This window comes from Glycine max, chromosome 4 (assembly GCF_000004515.6).
Source record: "Glycine max cultivar Williams 82 chromosome 4, Glycine_max_v4.0, whole genome shotgun sequence".
Lineage (NCBI taxonomy): Eukaryota > Viridiplantae > Streptophyta > Magnoliopsida > Fabales > Fabaceae > Glycine > Glycine max.
In genome coordinates, this window is record NC_016091.4 from 1530632 (window position 1) to 1553180 (window position 22549).

A 22549-nucleotide genomic window follows, 5' to 3' on the forward strand; every position below is an offset into this window, starting at 1 on the left:
TAAAGAATTTTATACTCACCTCTATTTCTTCTAGCTAGTATATGAAATTGTTGTGTGTTTAGATAAAGTATCTTAAAAGTATTTTAAGGTAGTATAAAAGAAAAAAAATTAAAATACAAAAAAGTTGAATTTCTTTATTCAAATAAATAATTTGAAATAAATAGAATTTATATTATTCTATTCAAACAAAAAAAATTGAATTATTTTATCTAAATAAAGTATCTAAAGATCAAAAGAATTTAATTGATGTAATTATATTTTTATAAATGTTAAATTCTTTAAAATAACTCACCCACGTCTTAGTAAACCAAGTGTTATAGTGTCTCTAATTGTGAAATAAGAGTCTTAATAATACATTGTATCAAACGAAGGAAACAAATTTATTCATCTCATGCGCTTGTCTCGAGTCGGTCGAGACTCTGGAGGAGCCTTATCCCGATCCGCGAGAGCACGCAAACACCGATAAATTATTTATCTTTCATTTAATTTAATCATATCCAAATAACCCTAAGCTCACCGTTGTGTTTCAATTGCAATAATTGAAGGCTAGATGGCGAGTGCATCAGAGTTCGACCCAGCGCTTGCGCTTTCTCACAAATTCCCTGATGTAATATTCTGCGTATTTCTTTTTTCTTTTTAGTAGGTTTCCTAATTTACAATGAACTCAATTCTGAATTTCTCTTATCATTTTGATCGCGCGAGATGCTCTGCAGACTACGTACTCTTATACCGAAAGGTGAGGCATTCCGTAAGTCAAACTTTCAACTATGAAATGCGCACATTCTCTCGTGTTTAATTTCATTTAAAAGGTAGCATGAGCAAACATGCGTGTTGAAAAATGAACAGGGATGCAGCACTTTATGCCCTAGGCGTTGGGGTGTGTTTGTCAGACGCTGTTGACGGTGTTGAGCTTAAATATGTCTACCATGAAAATGGTCAGGGGTCTATCAAGGTAAGTTTTTTCTTCTTTTTTTTTAACTTTTCTCAATTGGTAATACATACTGAGCTTGTGAGGAACATCTGGTCTGAGTTCAATTTTAGCAAAGCTTTAAGTGTTATTAACTCCCAGACTTAGGATTACTTACTTTTATAGCTGTATGAAAGGACCGAAGCTCGTAAGGATATCTTAGAGTCTCGCTAGAAACTAGAAGGCCAAAAGTCCCAATTCCAGTGGTTATATATATATATATATTGGCGTATGCGTGGTTATTTTGGAAAATGATTAGAATATTGCTATTTTGGAGTACTCTTCGTAAATGCTCAATGTAACACAATTTGCTTCAACCATAACTATTAACTAATGCTATGATATTGCTAATAATTCATTTCTGTTTAGGCAGTCTCTCTTGACATATAATTTCAAAATATTTCTGACTTATGCATCATTTTCTGCTTTATATATAGGTCTTGCCTACGTTTGCTACTCTACTTGTACTTAGATCTGGGGCGAGTGGTTATAATCTCCCAGGTTTGGAGTGAGTGCTGCTTAATACTTTCGATATGTTTATACTTATACTTCATGTATTGTTTTAATATATAATCTCTATAGCATTTATGTTGTTGGTGAATGTATAATTCCTTCACTTTTTGCTTCATCTTCTGTCATGTGTTATTTACCTTTTTTCCCCCTTCTGATGCCTAACCAAAAGTAAAAACTTTATGTATACTAGATATGATCCACGCCTTCTACTTCATGGACAACAGTACATAGAATTATACAAACCACTTCCTTCAAGCTGTCATGTAAGTTTTTTTTTTATATGAAAAATTGGCATACTGGACATTTAGATCTAATTGTGAAACTAATGATTTATTGGTCCAATTTTAGCTCAATACACCAACATGTCAGATGATATTTGCTGGAAAATCAAACTTTTCAAACTTATGGTAGACATGAATTAAATTTTACTCAATTAATTATTAGAGGGTTCCATCTTTAGCCTTTAGGCATACTATGAACTTCAAGCATCTGGCAGTTACACATCATCTTTTTTACACGTGTAATAGCCATGTTTTCTTGGTGCATTTTCATCCCAATGTAACTTACAGTGAGAACAATTGTAGCAAAACACATTTACTTGAGGAGAGTGGCCTTTTGATTTTGGTTTGAATTTAATTGGGGAAAGAAAGTTCATTTGTGAGTTATTGATGAAGAATGAGTTCTATATAGTTAAATCTAATATCTATCTGAGTTAATCATAACATGAACATCCTTGTAATTTCTCCCCATCCCCCACAGGACTTTACAATTGTGATTTTCTTCAGCATGCTAAGGTTAACTTTATATCATGATCTTCTCTCTAATTCTTTGTAAATAGACTCATGATTTATTATTCTTGTTGCAGATACACAATATAGTAAGCCTTGCCGGATTACATGATAAAGGTTGAATTGCAAAAACAGTTTCTACTTGATGATCTGTTATGCATGTGTATACTCTACAGTTTCACTTTCACATCTTCTTTGGAAAATGAATATCTTTATGCATACATATTTATTTATTTTATATTCCTTTTTTCTGCTCCTTAAAGATTGGCTGTCTTTTCTTTAATTTCAGGTAAAGCAGCAATTTTGGAGATTGAAACAAAAAGCTACGAGAAAGAATCTGGTGATTTATTGTGCATGAACAGGTAATGCTGAAGACATTCCCTTTAATCCATTGTTATCATCACACTCAACTATCTAGTTGCTTGCAGGACAACTGTCTTTCTCCGTGGTGCTGGTGGCTTCTCAAAATCATCTAAGCCATTTTCTTATACAAATTACCCTATGAATCAGAATCCAGCTGTGAAAATTCCTGAAAGTAAACCTTTTTCAGTGTTTGAGGATCGTACCCAACCATCTCAGGCATGTTATAACTATGCAATATTGGTTGGAATAAATTGGATTTTTTGTTAACGTCACTGCATCTCTTTCTTTTTTTTGCCCTACCCTCATTAATTTGTCTGTGCCCTATTACTTTCTTTGTGACATATTTGGAAAGCAATGTAGGATATATATCTTCAGTTCGGAACCAGCTTACCTGCATATAATAACATCTTAAGCATAAATGTCATGATATATGTTTTCCCCTCTCTGAACATTTACATGGATTCAGCTTATCAGATTCTAGTCATATGCCTTAGATATTTAGTTGTCAACTGTCTTTGACCACATTAGTCATTCATGAAATGTGTTTTCTTCAGAAACTTTTCATTAAGTATGTGGCGTGTAATGTCAAGAATACAAGGAACTTGATCTAAGTTATGTCCTTTTAAGATACTTTGAACTGCATTCAAAATACCATACATAAAACAGGAGCACCCTCTTCCTCAAAAGGGAATTCCTTTCAATAAACAATAAAGCAACCCTAATATCCCAAAGCAGAAACCAACCTGCCACAGATTAGAACCAGAATTGTCGCCTCCCATTTCCACAACTTGAGCAGCCACAATTTTTTATCTCTTAGATGTGGAAGACACAGCATGGTAGTTACCAGCACACCAATGATCAGAATCAAGCTCAACCACTCAAGCCCAACACCCAAATACAAATAGAGTTTTCCATGTTCATGTGTTTATCTAATAACAGAACCCATTCTTATCTCTCTACACATTTTCACTGTTCTGGAACTCTGTTGAGATTCTTGAAGCCACGGAAGCCTAACACATCTTTGAAAACTTTTGATATGCCTCTTTATAAATTCTACACAGATTCTGAATGATGTTCATTTTGGCAGGCATTGCTCTATAGGCTATCTGGTGATTACAATCCTCTGCATTCAGATCCCATGGTTGCAAAGGTTGCTGGGTTAGTACTCTCGTCCTGTCTTCTGAATGCCAACAGATTGTTAAATACTTGAAATTTCTAATTAGATTGTACCTCTCGCTCTTCCGCGGTAGAAGTTGGGGTGTGCTAAGGTGAATGTGAATTTTCCTTCCTTTTCAGCCATGGAGCTTTTTATTTGGATTGGTCATGTGAATTAAATACATAGATAGAGTTATAGAAATAGTGGTAATGTCGCATTTTAAGATATAATGCTGTCAGTTTGTGTTGTATTATTCTTTTTGTGGTCATTTTCTATCATGGATTGTATTCGATTGTTCGGCTAAACTAATTTTGATTTTTAACTTGTTGCAAAAGATTCTCGCAGCCAATATTGCATGGTCTGTGCACATTAGGATTTGCAGTTAGGGCAATCATCAAATGCATATGCAGAGGAGATCCAGACTTGATAAAAAGCGTAGCGGGCAGATTTCTTCTACATGTCTACCCCGGTGAAACTCTAGTTACTGAGATGTGGCTTGAAGGCTCAAGGTAGAATTACTGTTTGGCTCATTGATTAAAAAAATATTAATTATCTTGCACTATCCACTTCCAACATATTCAAAAGCTTGGGGAATTATGATAGTGATTGAAAGTTGATGTTGTGCAGGGTAATATATCGGACTAAGGTGAAAGAGCGAAAGCGGACAGTTCTTTCTGGCTACGTTGGTCTGCGTGGTTTGACTTCGTCACTGTGAAAGAATTCAATTACATGTAGGCTGTAGGTCGATAATATTTGCAGAGGGCTTACCATTAATTATGTGTTCAATTTCAATAAATCAATAATGCCTATATGATCTGGAGATAATTTTAAAACGTAATTAAGTGTGTGATAGATGACTAAATTTTACAAAATGGGCATGTATGTAGAATAGTAAGCTGTTATTTAGATAAACTTCTAATACTCAGAGGATAAAAAAATAAGATAAAATGAACTAAACTTCTTTTATCAATTAAAATTAACTTATGCATTTTTTCTTTAATAAAAATTTAACTTATTCAAAAATTGAGGTGTATTAGTTAATTTTAATTTATAAAAAAAACAATTTATTTATCTTTTTTTTCAATAAGTACTTATAGATAAATTTATTGAAATAGGACACTCAAATTAGACTTAAAAATTAAATTTGATAAATGATATATTTTTGTTATTCACCAATCACCAGAAGAAGAAAAAAGTATACTTCTGTTTTGACATATTCCGATTCATGTTCTTGCTCATTAAAATTAAAATTTGAATACATAAAAAAATTAAACGGACAATATTTAAAACTTTGAGTCAATTACTTAAAAAGAAAAAAGACATAATGATTCAATGACAATGAAAAAAAAATTATTTTGTATGGTTAGTTCATGGTCTTTAAACTCATTACTAAAACAAGCAAATCAAGACTTGTGTATGCCTAAGTTGCAATTTAAATATTATTTTTCTAGGCAGATTTTTTTCTTCATATTTCAAGGTAACAGTAAATTCAAAATTATTCAACATTTATAAACTTTGAGACAATTACTTAAAAAGAAAAAACACATGATTTTTTATTCAATGAAAATGAAAAAAATAATTTATATTGTTAGTTCATGATCTTCAAATTCATTACTAAAACAAGCAAATCAAGACTCGCGTATGCCTAAGTTACAATTTAAATATTTTTTTTGGTGAATACTTAAATGGGAAATGCTCTTGAGTACGAACATATTTACATAAAATCTGAACGAATGTAATTTCTCACTAACGCTTATTTTATATTTCAAGTTTCTTTAATTAGTATCTATTTTCAAAGAAGCTGGAATATTTTTTCATCCGTAAAACTTTCAATATGTTTTAGACTTTTATTTTTCTAAAATTAAAATGTGTTATTTGTTTGTATGGACCTAACTAGATTAGGATACATTCAAACTTACCATGATAACTCTTTATGTTGATTATGCATGTAACTGATATAAAATATGACTTTTTTCCTATTAATTATATATATGATTGATGTAAAGAAAAAATAATATACGTAAATATTCACATATTTATTTTGGATAAAAAAATAACACATTTGTAAGAATAAATTTTAAATTTTTTCAAATTTATGAGATTAAAAACATAGTTTAGCCTTAAAAATAAATATGGATTCTCATTGCACTTATTCGTACAAAAGGAATTCTTACCAAATAGCATTGCTCTAAAATCAAATCTTGATATCTTATTTTTTTTCTTATCTTTTTAATAATTTTAATTTATTAATTTTTAAAAAATAATTACATATCATAAATCATAACACGCCAACTATTTCTTATGAAGTAATAACAAGTCAATTTCGTGCTTTCGTACTGCCTACGTTCGTACCATACAGCCCTCTACTTGTATGTTACACGTTGAATACCTACGTATCATACTTTTTTTTTTTTGCGTTTATTTGAAAAAGTTGTTATTAAGAGCATGTATGAGAAGTTTTAGATAATTGAATGGTCTTGATTTGGGAATGCAAATAGTGATCAGATAAAAAGAATGTAAAATCGATAAATTTAATTGTGAAAAAGAGGTGCAGAATAGCAAGGACAAACCTTCAAGCATTCAAAATTGTCAACACATTAAGTATGAATTCCGTATTTAAAGTAGGGTCTCACGCTTGGCATCATATTATATTCTGATTTATGTTGTAATAATTTATTTATTTATTCATTTATTTACTGTGTAGGAGATAATGCGGCTAATGCATTGTGATTTCATCAAGACATCTCCAAAGCTGCAATTCTGCAGTTAGCCAGTTACAGTTTCAGCCATGGATCACAATTTATCGGAGATCAAGAGATATGAATGTGAATAAATTGAGCTTTAACCGATCCTACCTCTGCAAGTGGTATAAAAAATTATTAATATTTCACCAACTTTTTTTTTACAAGTCTTTGTTTTTAATTTCAGATTGAAAAATAGTATACAAGACTGATGTAGTATACCAATGCAACAAATGAAACAACGCATAGGGGATCTAGTTTTATATGGTACTATACCTTGTAGTTTTCAAGCATATAAAATGTACGGTTTACTCGTATGCTTGTCGTTTTCTTTCTATGTAGGATTTACTTTGTAGTTTTGATTATGAAATTTGGGATTTACCTTTTATATGGCATTGTAGACAGATACAACGCGTAACTTTTTTCCCACTTGAGCTTAGTATTCATTAAACATTGCGACAGTTTTTTAAAATTATTTATTATAAAATCAAAACAAAAGCTTAACAATGAGTAACCGCACTCCTATAATATCCTTATATACCATAACAATTCCTTAAGAATCAATATTTAGGCAACATATTTTAACAGACTTTAGTGAACCTAATGCCAATTAAATGATTGACAAATCCATCGGGGCGTTAGCATTAGTAACTTCAAATCTAACCCCCACTGGCCACTTTTCTGACAATCTCATGTTCAATGTATTTTCTTGGTAGAAGTGAAAAACAGAGAAATAAAATGGTTCAAGGGTATCGTCTTAAAGAAATAATCCATTGTTCTCTCTAACCTGTGACTAAGTGGATTCTATTCAATCCAATGCACTTCCAACACTTTAGCCATAAAACCGTACCGGTCAGCAGCTTCATCGATCTGGCATATATATATATATATCCAACTTGAGACAGAATATAACAAAACTGAAAAACGTGCAAAACAACTTGGATGTGAAATCGTTACCATTTTCTGTGTTGGACGACCAGCTCCATGACCAGACTTGCAGTCAATGCGACCAATTATAGCGTTTGTCTGGGGACTTTTTTCCAAGCTCGTACAGAGGACATATTGCATGGTCTGATAGATATTGAAAATGTGTTAACAGAGAAAGAAGGTAAGAAAAATGGGAGTAGGACTATCGGCATGAGTTTCTTGCCCATACAGTAGTCAAGTGAGAGTGGCAGTCAGATACCCCCAAATATGCAACCACAATTTGTAAATATATTTTAGATTATAACCACGTATTCTGTAGTTTGCAACATAATTCAAAAATTGAAGTTAACTTGTGTCTTCAATCTGTGCATGCATTAATGAGAAGCAGACTAACCGCTAATAGCTTCAATGTGTGCAGTGGCACAACACGATCATCATGATCAGCTGTCAACAGCATGGTTGATGGATACTGAAATGACTGATCATGATGCTGTTCCCACGGTCTCCGGACATTATGTAATGGTGAGTATCTAGAACAGTCGATAACAGAACCATCATATTTTCAAGACACACACAAGTTACATATCCAAACAGTAGGAAATCACAGGAGTTCATTAAGCAATATGGCTTACAAAATATGGTTAAAGAACAACATGATGAAATATTATTTACTTTTTTTTTTACATTTTTCTTCGAGAGCCTTAAAATATGAGAATAAAATGAAAACAGGAAATCTCAAATTCAACAAACAGGAAGAAACTCTAAACATTAATGCTGCTACAGTGTTAGTAAAAATTGCACAACATAGCAAATAGCAATCCCCGTACAGAACTATTACAAAACTCATGCGAAATGCATAGCTTTATGCCCTATACATATATCTATCAAGATAGTTTCAGCTTCAGCATCAAAGCATAGTGAGTTTTATACTCAGCATACCAGGTATCTACACAGGCCACTCAATGAGAGTCAAAATGTTTAGCCATATATATAATATGACCAAATTACCTTTTAATGTTTAGAGTTCCTTATTCTTTCTTGTTATATTGATCAATGATAATCTATCAAATAGCAAAGGCATGTGGAAGCCATGCAATCCTATATAAAAGTACTATTTAGGTCTAATGGCACTATCTCTTCAGTAAAAAGCATAACTAGCTTGAATTCCAGGGGAGAAGAGATCAAATGCATTTGAAATTATGAACCAAAAAAATGGATTTTAAATTAAGGACCAAGGATGGTGAATAGTATGATAGTCCAACTAAGAAATGTGGTAGGGCCAGGTGGTGTGTAAGGATTTAGCTATGGCTCTGTTCATCACTTCATTATGCACCTAAATTATGATAAATCTATCCATGTCTGACAATTTAGTATTTAACTATTTTGAAATGCCACCTTTCAACCCATCAGTCCATTTAAATTGTCCAAACATAACCCTACCGTCACCACACAGTTACAGCATCATGACACCAGTAATTTTGAAATTTTGCCACAAATTCAAATAAAATTATTACACATGTTACTTTTCACATAAAATAGGCCACAAATACAAATAAAATGATTACATCATGTTATGGATAAACCTTACTTGATTAGCCAATGAAACTCTTCCTCCTTGTCTGAACAACCATAATCAGAGGTCCAAGCATGACCTGAATAACTATTCAAAATCAATATGGGAAACTTATATAAACAACATACTGGACATTACAGATCGAAAGAAACCTATGGTAAATTTGTGGAACCGTAGCATGTCCATAACACCAACATGAGCCAGAGCACAGCCAAATAAATCAGGTCTCTGTACAGAGAAATAAGAATCTAATAACAGAGATGTTGAAAGGGAAGATATATATGAAAAAATAGGAAGCCAATACAAATAAATTGGACCTGATTTATACAAGCACCAACAAGAAGTCCACCATTGCTTCCACCTTCGATGCATAACTTTTTGGGTTGAGTGTAACCAGTAGATACAAGGTATTCAGCAGCAGAAATGAAGTCATCAAAGCAATTCTGCTTTCTTGCAAGGGAGCCTGCTTTATGCCATTCCTCCCCATATTCTCCACCACCACGAATATTTGCTATGCTGAAAACAACACCTAAATGTCTTGTGAGTACAATGCGACTGACACTGAAATATGGCGTAATATTGATGTTAAAACCACCATATCCATATAACAAACATGGGTGTGAACCATCCAAAGTAATATCCTTTTTGGCAACAATGAACATTGGGATCTTGGTACCATCTTTACTAGTCACGAAATCCTGAAATGTGGAAATTACATCAAAGAATAGAACAACCAAGTTGAGCAACAACTATACAGATTCCAAGAGAAAGCATGCCCTTACTTGTTCAGAATAATGTGATTGCAAAACTGTCTATTTAATAATGTGAACCTAAAAATTAGATATCTTAGCAGCATCAGAAAATACTTTTTAATTTTTTTTACCTGTTTAACATGAAATTCAGACCGATCAAACCCAGGGACAACAATTTCACGAAATATCTTCATATCAGGAATCTCTGTTCCTAGGTTGCACTGGTAGATGATACCGGGAGTTAAGAAGCTTGTAAAGCCAATGAAAACCACACTATCTTCACGTCGTGCAGAAATTTCAGAAACACTGCCAATCTCAATTGGTAATTGATGCAGCAAGGATCCTGTTTTTAAGTCTCTTACTTGTAGAAGATACTTCACATCACTCAAGTAACTTACTATCAGTTGGTTGCCATTTACAGCACATGCTGACTCCAGTACATCTTTTTCAGACTCTTGGAGAACATCAGCCCAAGCAGTTGGTTCTTTCAAATCTACTCGGACTATTTTATATTTTGGAGCATCTTTATTAGTTAAAAATGTAAACACGGTGTCATCATTGGCAATGGCTTCATACTGTGCATCAAAGTTATCAATAAGTTTGGCAAATGGGAGGAGAGAATTTCCATTCCGAAAGCCTTCCAGCGCATTAGGAAGTTTGGACAAGTCGCAGTAGTAAAGTTTGTTAACTGGATCACACCCTTCTGCAATATGGAGAAGGATGTACTGCACAATCAACAAAAACTGAGAGTCAGATTCATGAGAAATTTAAAATCATGCATAAAATTCATTGTAGTTTTGTTACACCACTTGATGAAAAAAATCAAATTATACTCACTACATGCTTGGCTTGCAAAGTTATGAACTAATCATATTTCCTACAATCTTCTCTTAGCTCTATAACACTACGTATGAACATAGATTCAGGATTTTAAGAAATTTTTTAAGTCAAGATGCTTCAAGATAATATTTTTCTGATATTAAATAAGAAATTTTTAAAACCATCAGAGTAAAGCTCCAGGTTTTAAGTCAAGATGCTTGAAGAAAAACAGATTTCTATTGAGCAAAAACATTTTATCATAGTAATATTCAATATAATCCTCAGCCACTTAACCATACCATAATGCTAAATTGGAAAGGTTTAAATATATTTTTGGTCCTTGAAAATAACATGTATTTTGGTTTTAGTTCCTATAAAAAATTTATTTGTTTTTAATTCCTAAAAAATTACAAAAATCATGCACTTTAAGTCCTTGCTAAATGAGGAACTAAGACCATATAATTTTTCTTAAGAATATGGACTACAAATGAATAAAATTTTTATAGGAACTAAAACAAAAAAAAAAGTCACATTTTCAAAGAGTAAAAACATATTTAAGCCAAATGGAAATTAGGCAAAGCAAAACAGTAGAGATCTAGGTTTCCCAAGCAAGACACTTCAATGTTAAATCAGGTAAATAGATGCCTTCTAAAAAAAATATGTAAGGCAGGGCACTAAACATGTAAGCATCAGTAACATTTAGTAAAAAGCACAAATGCATTAGTTAATTTTTCTTATTTTATGTGCAAATAAAAAGAATACAGATAATGTCTCATAATTCTAAAACAATGACAAAACATTAAGCACCTTGCCATCATCAGTTACACTTCCTCCAAACGTATATTTAGGATTTTCAGGATCTCTCCAGCACAAAATATCTTCCGATTGATCTGTACCCAGAAAATGATAATAGAGCTGATGATGAAGGTTAGCATTTGTTTCAGTACCAGCATCTACTACTTCTCCATCTCTACAGAGTAAAAGCAGAGCAATTAATTCAAGTTTTAAGTCAAGAAAACTTGAACTGATCCTACTATCATCACCATGAAAAGTTATTTACAAGATCTCCCATTAGAAATAAGGCCAACTTTAATCGTCTTGATCAGAACAAGCAAATTCAAGACCATTTGCTCTCCGTGTTTACAATAGTAAATTAGAATAACAAGCTCCCATTTTTTATCTTCCTTTATGACCAACAGTCAAAAGACCAGATTCTATCACATTTTAACTAACACGTAACAGTTTAAAACTTAAGAACCTCCAGAAGTGAGAAAAACCAAATCCTGTATTTCAGGGAAAGAATGAGCGCACAGGAGATCACTTACTTGGGTGCTGGATAGCGGCTATAAAAGAAACCTTTGCCATCGTGCGTCCAACTAATTGAGGAAAACTTGACCTGAAACATAATATTTACAATGAGTTTAATTTTTATGCTATGTCAGCATAACAGTGTCTATTAACCAGAAACCATCGTTGGTATCATTTATAAGATAGTTATTGTGGAAAACAACAATTATTTAGACTTAGTGCATATACTATTTATTCATTTACAATTACAACCATCAGTGGGAATTTTGTATGCCAGTTTTAATATCTAGTAAAGGTACAATGTGATACTCACCCACGATAAGGTATCAGGCTCAACATTCCGGTCCTCAATCCGCATTACTTTTATAGTAGTCCAATCGCTACCACTTGAACTAAGCGCATAAGCCAAGTACTTGGCATCTTCGCTCACCGAAAGTGTGCTCAGGGAAACGGTTCCGTCTTCACTGAAGGTATTGGGATCGAGCAAAGCCTCTGCCTCTCCCTCCAAACTCTCCTGAAAATAAAATCAACATATAAATGAATCCGAGAGGAAAAACTCAAAAACCAAGCAAAGCATTGAACGCACAATTACTAACTAATTAGCTATCAAACCTGCACATATAGAATGTTTTGCGGCTGAAGGCCAGTGTTATGGAAGTAAAAGTACTTATTGGCTCGCCTAAACGGAGCGTCGTAACGAGGATGGTCAAATAGCTTCGTTATCGTTTCCCTAAGCTTCCCTCTCGTTTCGCATTTTTGAAGAACCGAATCCGTCAGCTGAACCTGTTTCGCTACGAACTCTTTCACTTCTTCCGCATCAGGATCTTCGAGCCTTAAACAAATTAAAAAATAAAAAAGTTAAAGCATATATAAACGACATTTCCACGAGATTCGTCTCTAACCCGAGTTCAATCATTTTTGCAAATTGAACAGCGGAAACAATTGAAATTCATTTGAGTACCATCGATAAGGATCGGCAATTTTGACACCATGGTAATCTTCGACGACTGAATCGTCTCTGCGAGCAGGAGGATAGTTTAGGGCACAAAGCGAAGCCATGCCACTCCGAGGACGAAGATAACTGAAATGGTAAACGTCAACGTGTCGTGGTGTGGAAAAGCGGCACCGGGTTGAATACTCCGAGGTTTGGTAGCAGTAGGGTGATTCGGGAATAATCACTATTCGCTGTTTGTATGTGTGATGTCGAAAAAAGGAAACCAAACAACCAAAGTTATAGGAAAATGATGCCTAGAGAAATAAACAGAAGAATAATAGATATTGTGATAATTAAGATTATAGTAATAAGAAGAATAGAAAGAGATACAGAAATGAAAGTGTATTAAATGTGGTGTTTAAAATGATGACTTGAGTATTTGCAATGATGAGTTATTCATGTATTATTGAATTTTGTTTATTTTTCTAGAATTGATTTCTGTTTACAAAAAATTAAATGAACAAAAAAAATTACTAAACCAAAATTAAAAAAAAAAACACAAACGAAAATAAACTAAATTCACATTAGACAAAGCATTATTTTTCTAATACAATAAATACATGACCAGTTGTATAAGATATTAAATTTAATTGAAAGGTAGTGTTATTATGTTTTGTTATTAGATAAAAAATATTATTTTTTATAATGTTATTTTAAATTTAAATTCAAACTAAATTCTAATTAATTACTCTGGGTCAAAATATTTAAATTAAAATTAAGCAATTTAAAAAAAATTATGATTCACCTTTGTTTTTTATTAATGTTATGCATTTCTAATCAAATGCCTTAATTCAAATTTAATTTTCTAATGATTTAGAATAATTTTATTTTTTGGATAGAAAAAGAATTTACAAACTAAAATCCAATGGAAAAAGACGAAGAAGCAGTGTTATTAAATACAGCTCGACCTGATGGTTTATTATATAATTCTTTTAATTGGTTTTAAAATTACTTATTTATTAAATTAAATTTTATAATTTTATTTTTAATTTTTTAAAGAAAATAATATTATTAAATATAATTATTTTTGTTTTATTATTTAATTTACTTAACATATGTCTTAGGTGAATATTTTTATTTAAAATCTGAATTTTCTAATATATTTATTTTTAATATAATTATATTGCTAAATATAATTAATTTGTTTATGTCATTAGATAAAAAATAAAATTAATAAAAAACATTAATTTGTTTATGTCATTATATTGCTAAATATAATTAATTTACTTAACATATTTATTTTTAAAATCTGAATTTTCTAATCTCGTTTATATTCTTACCACATTAATTCGTGTGGCAATAAAAAATAACTGTTAATTAAATATCTTTAAAGATATTTTCAATATATTTTTATTATAAAAAATAGTTCATATTTAACACTTATTAGTATCTTTTGGATATTTTAATCTTTTATATTAATTTAATTATAAATATAACCTATGTAAAAAACATATAGCAACCAAAACAATTGACAGTAGTAAGAGTGGCTCCTCCATAAAGGTAAAAAAAAAAAAAAAACACACAAATGCATTATTGTGAAAACAATTTAGGATAATACCTCGTGGATCCTATGTAGCAAAAATAGTCCTTGTGGTGCAAGTTGTTTACAAACTACACTCTTTGGATAAATTATTTTTTAAAACACTCATTATCGCCCGAAAGTCCTTTTTCATTGAAACAACAATATTTCAACTCTCTTTGGAATAAACTTATCACAATGGGAAAGAACAAAAGATGTTGGAGGATGAAATCATTATTTAATTTACATTTTCTCCAAATCACTTAAATTCTTCAAGAAGGTATTTTTTTGTAGTTAATGTGTTTTCTTATCATCCTTAATTTGTGGAGTGTTCAACTTGTTTTAGTTGAAAAATCCAGAGTAATTAAAGAGTAAATCGAAAAGTGGAAACTTACGATCACCATCTGCTTTCGACTGGTGGTGTTCTAAATCTAAAAATGAAATCGACATAATTTGGTTTTTCTTCTTCTATAAATACACTTTTTTTTGTTTTTTTTTTTCAATCTACACTACTTTGTAATTTAATTCTCAATATACACTATTTGTGACTTTTTCTCTCCTTTTTATATTTTTTAATTTAAAATATTATAAAATATAAATATTATATTATATAACTTTTTAATTGGTTTTAAAATTATTTATTTATTAAATTAAATTCTATAATTTTTTTTAAAGAAAATGATATTATTAAATATGATTATTTTTTTTATTATTTAATTTACTTAACATATTTTTTAGGTGAATATTTTTATTTAAAATCTGAATTTTCTAATATAATTATTTTTAATATAATTATATTACTAAATATAATTAATTCGTTAATGTCATTAAATTTAATTAAAAATGAGAAAACTTTTTGTTTAACTACTTATTTATAGAAGAACATTATATTTCATTATCAATAAAATACTTAAACAATTACACTTACCTAAGAAAAAAAAACTTTCGTTCATTTTCTTCTTCTTCCATCTCACTAGGAATGCGAGTTGAAACGGAACGATCCTTTGTCGTCCTCTTTCTCCTTGGATCAGGACCCATTGATCTCGTTCCATATTGATTAATTAGGGTGGCAGCAAAAAATAATTGCTAATTAAATATCTTTAAAGATATTTTTATTATCAAAAATAGTATTTAGCATTTATCAGTATCTTTTGGATATTTTAATCTTTTCTTTTCATATTTGTAAGCTATAAATAATAAAAATATCAATTCTTATCACTTAAGTAAAAAAATAATTGCTAAATAAATATTTTTAAAGATATTTTTAATATAGCAGTTATTACTCTTTGAAATTTTATGTCTATTGTATAAGATAGATGTATCAATTATTTTTTTTCTGTATTTTTTAGTTTATTTTAATACTACTAACTAATTTTATTATTTTTTAATTAACGATCATAACAAAAAAAATATCAACAGCACATAAATTTAACTACAAAAATACATACATATAAAGTAATTAAAAAATTATACTATAATTTTATCCAATTTTTTTTTATCTGTCTATATTTTCTTTAAAAAAATAAAAAACAAAATTATAAAATTTAATTTAATAAATAAGTAATTTTGAAACCAATTTAAAAAATTATATAATATAATATTTATATTTTATAATATTTTAAATTAAAAAAACAGAAAAAGAGAAAAAGTCTCAAATAATGTATATTGAGAATTAAATTACAAAATAGTATACATAGGAAAAAATGTGTATTAAAAAAAAAACCTCGACCTGACAGTCGAACAAATTAGACCAAAAATCGAGCACATGGTCGATAGAAGAAACATAAGCTAACAAAGGAATAACAATAAAATATGAACATCATAATCTAGTAAAATTGATTTATTAAATAATGAAATCTTGTCGAAGAGAATATGAATACATTTAGGAATGATAAAGTGGATTGGACTTATCAAGCCAAGCCGCTTAATAACTAAAAAATGGCAAGATAAATTAGACAATTCAATCAACTAACTTTTGGCGGATTAAAGATCAAGACAAGTTAATGTGCCGAGTTGACCCATTTCTAACATGTCTCCAATCCGGTAAAATTTCTTGCACTCCCATTATTATTTTTGACAGTTTTTATTACATTATGAAAAGTTTATTTCAAGATGAGTTTTTATAATGGAATGGAAAGTGTAAAAAATAATAGTTGAGGTCCAGGAAGTAACGTCCTCCGATTGTAATGTAATACGAATTGGACTTTTCCAATGCAATGGAGTGCAGGAAGTTTCACTTGTTTCATTTTTGGGTAACCTTGGGATCCACCTCTTCGTGAATGGACTTTGTAATTGTTTGATTGCGTTCTTGGATATCAACATGGGCTTCCTCCCTTACAGCAACAGTCGTATCACACTCCTTAACCAAACTATAAATTATTTGTAATCACATTTGTTAACAAAAAATTTGTGAAGCTAACAAAAAGCTCTACATTAAATTAAGTCGGTCGTTCAAATCACTGTCGCTTGATTGTCAAGGAATTTGAAATAGGTTATTACTTTTTTTATAATTTTTTTTTTCGATAGATAAAAAGATTCTTGAATCTTGAGACTAACTTGATTCTAAACTCTAAACATCAATTGACTTGTTTGTTTTAAAAAATGTTGCAAATATTTTTGTCTCATATTTCAATGAAGGATTCTAAATTTCTAATAGTAAAAAATAATTGATAAATCTTAAAATGATAATTTTTTTTACTCCTATAAGTAAACAGGAAATCCAAAATAATTTGATTTATTACAGGTTTTTTGTCAAGATGAATAAAGAGATATTAGCTCATTTAGAAAAAGGAATGATATAATAATATTACTCACTTAACACACAACTCCCTACGGATGAAAGTTAGGTGACTGTTTTTTGTTCCCTGTGCTTGCTACCCTAATAATAAGTAATAACCATAACATGTGGAAATCCTCTTCTCAATATTTGCCCCATTTTATTCTCTTGTTCTTTATTCAGTTAATATCATGGAAGATTTTTTTTTTTACGTAGAGGATTCGTCGACACATCTATAGACTCGAGAAAGATTACAATGATGACTTCATTGAATGTCAAATCGAATCTATTTCTAGATTCTCCATTTTTGTTGACGTATATGGCTTATAATTCCAAAATATGCAGAATAGAAATTTCAACGGCCTAAAAAATATAATGATCCAAATTATTTAACCCAGCAGCAGACTTAAAGCGTGATGCACAATTTGACGTGAGAAACAAACACACACTTAATGAACTAAGTGGAATTAACTATTTTTCCTCACTAATAAAATGAACCATTAAGTTCACTCGCAGTCAATCAGCACAAGTCACCAAATTTACTGAGTCAATCAGCACAGGTCATAGGATAGGTAATACGTGGTAAGATTAATTTTTTTTTACAGAGCCTTTGTTTTTTTTTAGGTTTAATTGGATGTTTATACTTTCATTATGATTTTATAATTTGAAATTAGTTTTTTTTTTCTATTATTTACATTTTATTTTTTTTTAATTCTTATATTTTGAAAGTGATTTTTTTAATTCTTATATTTTGTATTTTAATTTTTAATTATGAAAATGATCTTTTTAGTCCCTATATTTTATATTGTAATTCTCTTTTAGTTCTTATCATCAAAATATGAGTAATGTTATCAATTATAATTAACTACAAAAATAAAATATTAATAAGTAATTCATAATTAATTTATCGTAAGATAATTTATAATAAAAAATAATTGATAATATATAATTAATTTGAAACTAATTATTTTATTTTATTTTATTTTTTGTAGTAAAGACAAAAGGTAATTAAAATATAAATTATAGTGACTAAAAATGTCACTTTCAAATTATAAGAATCAAAGGTGAATTAAAATACAAATTATAAGAATTAAAAAAAATTATTTATAAGGATTAAAAGAAAATTAAAATATAAATTATAAAGATTAAAAAGATCACTTTCAAACTACAAGAACTAAAAGATATTAATCATGAAACTATAAAGATCAAATGAGTAGTTTAACTTTTTTTTATAATCATTTTAAAAATTATATTTAGAGTGTAACTTTTAATTTAAATTGTGACTTTTAGTATATAGCATAAAATATTACATTAACAATGAATAAAAATTTAACTCATATTGGATAGAGTTTGATGTGACCAACAATATAAAATAATTTTTTTATTTTGTTATCTAATCATAAATTATCTTTAAATTATTTTAAAAATCAATAAACTTATGATACATGATGAGTTATAATTAAATACCGTTTGAATTTTTTCGACTGCACATGCCCATAATTCCTTCTCTCTTTTCAATATAAAACCATTAAGTATCTACTCTTCTACCTATTTGTTGTCATTGTCAAGGAAAATATACTATAATTTAAGTTGTTTATTCTAAATTAAAAATATGTTTTTTTATTAAATATGTCTATTACAAAATTCAACTATAATATAATTTATATATTTATAAATATAAATTTATTTATTTTAAACTTAAATGTAATAAAATTTATATATTTTAAAATATTTATTTATATTTTATATTATTCAAAAATAAATATTTATTTTGTGTGATGTACAAACCAAAAGAATAATTAAAAAATCTGTTTTAATATTTTGCATAAACTATATTGACACCCCTAAAGTTTCTTAAAATTACACATAATATTCCTTATTTTTTTACACCTACACTAAATTATTTAAACAACATTTCATTACACTTACACATTATATTAACCCAGCTTAATTGTTTGAAAAATATTATATTGTATACCCTTTAAGGGAACTTACTTTAATGGTAAAAAAAACCCAAAGAGTCTATGTGTATTTACAAGAAATCTCAAAAATGTTATTGTAATTTACTCTAATATTTTCTTAAAAACACTTGATACCTATTTTTATTAAAGAATTTTCGTTTATTTGTTTGTTCTTAAATATAATATTATAATAATAAACTGTCAATCCTTGCAAGTATCCTAAATGAATTTAATATTTACTTAAGAGTTTAATGGTAATATATTAATAGTATAAAATAATTTTACACTTTTATTCGATAAAAAATTGTCATTAATTTTTAAGGTAATTTTTTAAAAATTAACACATATCATGGTGGATTATGAAATATATTAACTGTGAATAAATTTTGTTCTCTTTACTTAAAATACACTAGTAGTATAAAAAAATTATAGTCATTCATAATTGTGCTTATTCAAACAAAGACTTCCATTTTTAAAAAGAAGCTCTGTTCTCCCCTCCATTTTTTTTTTCTTTAACTAAATGGATATTAAATGTCTCGGAAAAGATATCATCATTTCAAGTTCAAAATCCAAACCCTAAACGAAAAAGTTGTGCCTAATAATAACTTCAGGGTGGAAAATGAATGTCCTCTCCACAGGTTATAAACACACGCACATTATTTTATACTTTCCTCGTCCACTTTGCTTGGGACGAGAGTCTAGCCAAGCAGGTTAGCAGGGTCTCTATAAACTCCTTTGTTTTCATCTTCACATGAATTTGTTCTCTAATTATCTCACTTTGATTTGAAATTTGGATTATTATCATCAGGGGAAGTGAAACTAGTTAGGATTTTACGTATTTTGCTATGAACAAACGGAACGGACAAGTATCGAAGCTCAGAGTAGGAGGGTATCGAGTTTCAGGGTCAAAGAAGGCATGTATGTGCTCTAGTCGTGTAATAATGAGATGGTCCCTATTATTAAGGCTAATTCCTAGCACTCCTGCGAGTCGTACACTGGTACCAAAGTTAAATTCAAAGATTTGACTCGTACAAAAACATGGCTGCAAAATGCACATAGTATGCTCATAGGCCATGTCTACTACCACCTAGCACAGTAGCACCTAGCTGTTAAGATGCACAGCAGCGACTCAAAGCCTACACCGCAAGTTTGAGGGGCCGCCACTAGTCTAAACAGTGACTCTGCTGTCGTGCATTTTTACACAACCCAATCACATTACCTATTAGATTCATCATTACGTGTCACTTTATTTTTAAACAAATCAATATTCCTCCGGTTTCAAATATATAAATATTTAATGAAATTCCCTTCAAAATAATAAGATTAAAAAATTATGTTTGATATAAACTTTCAATGAAATATAATTTTTAAATACATTTATTTTTTAATTATAAATAACATAATTAATGAAGTTAATTGGTTTCATAAAAAGTGTTAAGTATATATTTTTTCTTATAATATAGACCCAAAGAAGTATAATATTAAAATAACTGAAAAAGGTTTGATTGGGAGGGGGTAGAGGAGAGAAAGAAAAGAAAAATTGAAAAATGAATATCATAAAGAAATTTTAGTGTGTTCAGTCTTTCAGAATTGTTTTTATCATGATAAAACAGATGAATTTTTTTATGATATCACTGTGAATTTATAAAAAAAAAAGAAGTGATTTTTATGCATTATTCAAAACACACCATTAATGCAATAAGAAAAAAAAATTGATGAAATATGATGTCTGGTACATATAAAAGCTAATTTCTATATATCATCACTTCCATTTAAATAATTTTACAGTTTCTCCGATTACGGAGCCGTAATGCTAACTGAAATCTAGACCAGGGGGAAATGAGAATTGAACCGCTTCATCTTTAACAAAGGGCATTGAATACAGTATTGCTAGTCCAAAGCCATTATATAAATTTCTACAAAAGTCAAAATCTTTAAAATGTTCACTTGTACAAGAGACCAAAACCCGATCGTCCCAACAAAGAAAAGAAAACGGAGCCACAGAAATGAGAAGAAAATAGTAGATGAGGGTTTTAACTTCTAAGTCTTCACCAGTTAATGGGATGATTGTTTGTTACTGACTTTTCCCTAGAACTGGTATTTATTTACACTAGGCACCACTAAAGAGTGCGCCTACTTTTTCTTGGTATTGAATATATACGATATTAATGTCAGTCTTCAATCATGAGCCTCCCCTAACGTTCAGAGAGGGCTCGTGTAGCGTTGTTAATGTGTATGTGTATTCGGCAATATGGAAAGGTCAGTCATAAATTAATGCAAGTAGTTAAAGTACCATCTAATCTCTATAGTCTCCGCTGCCTGCTGCTGGATATGCATATCAAAATTGCTAAAACCAAAGCAAAACCAAATTTTCAATTGCCAATCGGCAGTGAGAACACAAGCGATTACGATCATGCATGAAACTAGCTAAAAGACGCTGAAATCTACTAACTCAGTTGGCATAAAATAATCAAGCTAAGGAAACGACCATAGTCTTAAAACTTAAAATCGTTGAAGCAAAAGAAAGAAAGAAAAAGATCTTTTCTCCATGCACCCCTGCTAAAATAAATATTCACTTCTGCAAAAAACTGCAGATCCTAGCCATGAAAGCTTTGGCTATCAAAAATATAAAATATTAAATTCCCTTTACTCCTAAAGCGATGCAAAGTTGCAAATGGTACCACCCTAAAGAAAGTAGAAACCCTAGATTCCACTTCTAAGAACAACAACCATGCACAACTTCAAAATGTTAAAAAAAGTAAAAACATCAAACATCTGCTACACCGGTAGAACTAAAGAAACGAGGAAATGCCCAAATTCTAAGGGAAACATAGGGTTTACTAAGAATGGAGGGATCGAAATTATAGGGTTTCTAACACCAGATGCAAGCGGAAATTGACCTGAGGCATGCTACCCTTTATCTGATTCCATAGCAAATTTTTTGCCAGCGAACAGTGGGATCCTGCAAAATAAATAAAAATGAGGGTAAAAAGCACAGTATCGTGCTGCTAATTACCTACAAGAAAATATAATAGTAAATCGATAAAAAGGAAGTAACAGGAGACAACATCGTGTACGAGAATTTATCAGACAAATAGAAAGCCAGTATTAAAGAGAAACAGAAAAAAAAAAAGCAAAAACAAAACAAATAAAAAGGAAGGAGGTAGCTGGAGAGTTTACCTCATAATTAATAACCAGAAAAGAAATATGGGAAAAAGGTGATTATGGTATGTAATTGAGATTATAGTATCACGGAAGCTTGACAAAGAGAAGCCAACACAGCTCTATTGGCAGTATGTCCACCTCCGAGTACGTAGATAGGGCCAAAAAGAGAGAGAGATCCATGGAACTGAAAGTGGAAGTGGAGGTGGACAGAATGCCAAGAAACTCTG

General features: G+C 30.1%; 2 protein-coding genes and 1 non-coding gene across 5 annotated transcripts; 1 reads left to right on the top strand and 2 right to left on the bottom strand.

Annotated features, from left to right (window-relative positions):
- Positions 1-309: 309 nt before the first annotated feature.
- LOC100819304 (enoyl-CoA hydratase 2, peroxisomal) lies at positions 310-4625 on the top strand. Of its 3 annotated transcripts, none has more exons than XM_006577888.2 (12): positions 310-607; positions 714-736; positions 847-952; positions 1405-1475; positions 1671-1743; positions 2346-2385; positions 2558-2630; positions 2697-2847; positions 3719-3789; positions 3882-3899; positions 4123-4296; positions 4415-4625. In XM_006577888.2, exons 1-12 carry the CDS (start codon positions 551-553, stop codon positions 4500-4502), a joined length of 945 nt encoding a protein of 314 aa, XP_006577951.1. In that variant the 5' UTR covers positions 310-550; the 3' UTR covers positions 4503-4625. The 3 variants fall into 3 exon arrangements, with proteins under 3 accessions (XP_006577951.1, XP_006577952.1, XP_003523214.1); XM_006577889.2 differs by having other exon boundaries at positions 353-607; positions 3885-3899; XM_003523166.3 differs by lacking the exon at positions 3882-3899 and having other exon boundaries at positions 353-607.
- A 2518-nt stretch (positions 4626-7143) lies between these two features.
- Positions 7144-13152, bottom strand: LOC100776544 (prolyl endopeptidase). Its single transcript, XM_003523171.4, has 12 exons — positions 12869-13152; positions 12520-12739; positions 12221-12421; positions 11925-11995; positions 11407-11569; positions 9912-10505; positions 9346-9726; positions 9181-9256; positions 9044-9107; positions 7850-7985; positions 7486-7599; positions 7144-7398 (listed from the first exon to the last, which is right to left on the bottom strand). The coding sequence occupies exons 1-12, from the start codon at positions 12964-12966 to the stop codon at positions 7333-7335; spliced, it is 2184 nt and encodes a 727-aa protein (XP_003523219.1). The 5' UTR covers positions 12967-13152; the 3' UTR covers positions 7144-7332.
- Positions 13153-22439: 9287 nt separating this feature from the next.
- MIR394C (microRNA MIR394c) lies at positions 22440-22549 on the bottom strand. Its single transcript, NR_048793.1, has one exon. It is a non-coding gene; the product is annotated as a microRNA MIR394c (primary transcript).

Bases quoted from the DNA above. Each gene is read 5' to 3' on its own strand.
- LOC100819304 (XM_006577888.2), top strand. From the start codon at position 551: ATGGCGAGTGCATCAGAGTTCGACCCAGCGCTTGCGCTTTCTCACAAA. The intron at 737-846 runs GTGAGGCATTCC...AAAAATGAACAG, and splicing joins ACGTACTCTTATACCGAAAG to GGATGCAGCACTTTATGCCC. The intron at 1,744-2,345 runs GTAAGTTTTTTT...TTCTTGTTGCAG, and splicing joins CACTTCCTTCAAGCTGTCAT to ATACACAATATAGTAAGCCT.
- LOC100776544 (XM_003523171.4), bottom strand. From the start codon at position 12,966: ATGGCTTCGCTTTGTGCCCTAAACTATCCTCCTGCTCGCAGAGACGAT. The intron at 12,422-12,519 runs GTTTGATAGCTA...TTTTATTTTCAG, and splicing joins AAAACATTCTATATGTGCAG to GAGAGTTTGGAGGGAGAGGC. The intron at 9,257-9,345 runs GTCCAATTTATT...TTCTCTGTACAG, and splicing joins TTGGTGCTTGTATAAATCAG to AGACCTGATTTATTTGGCTG.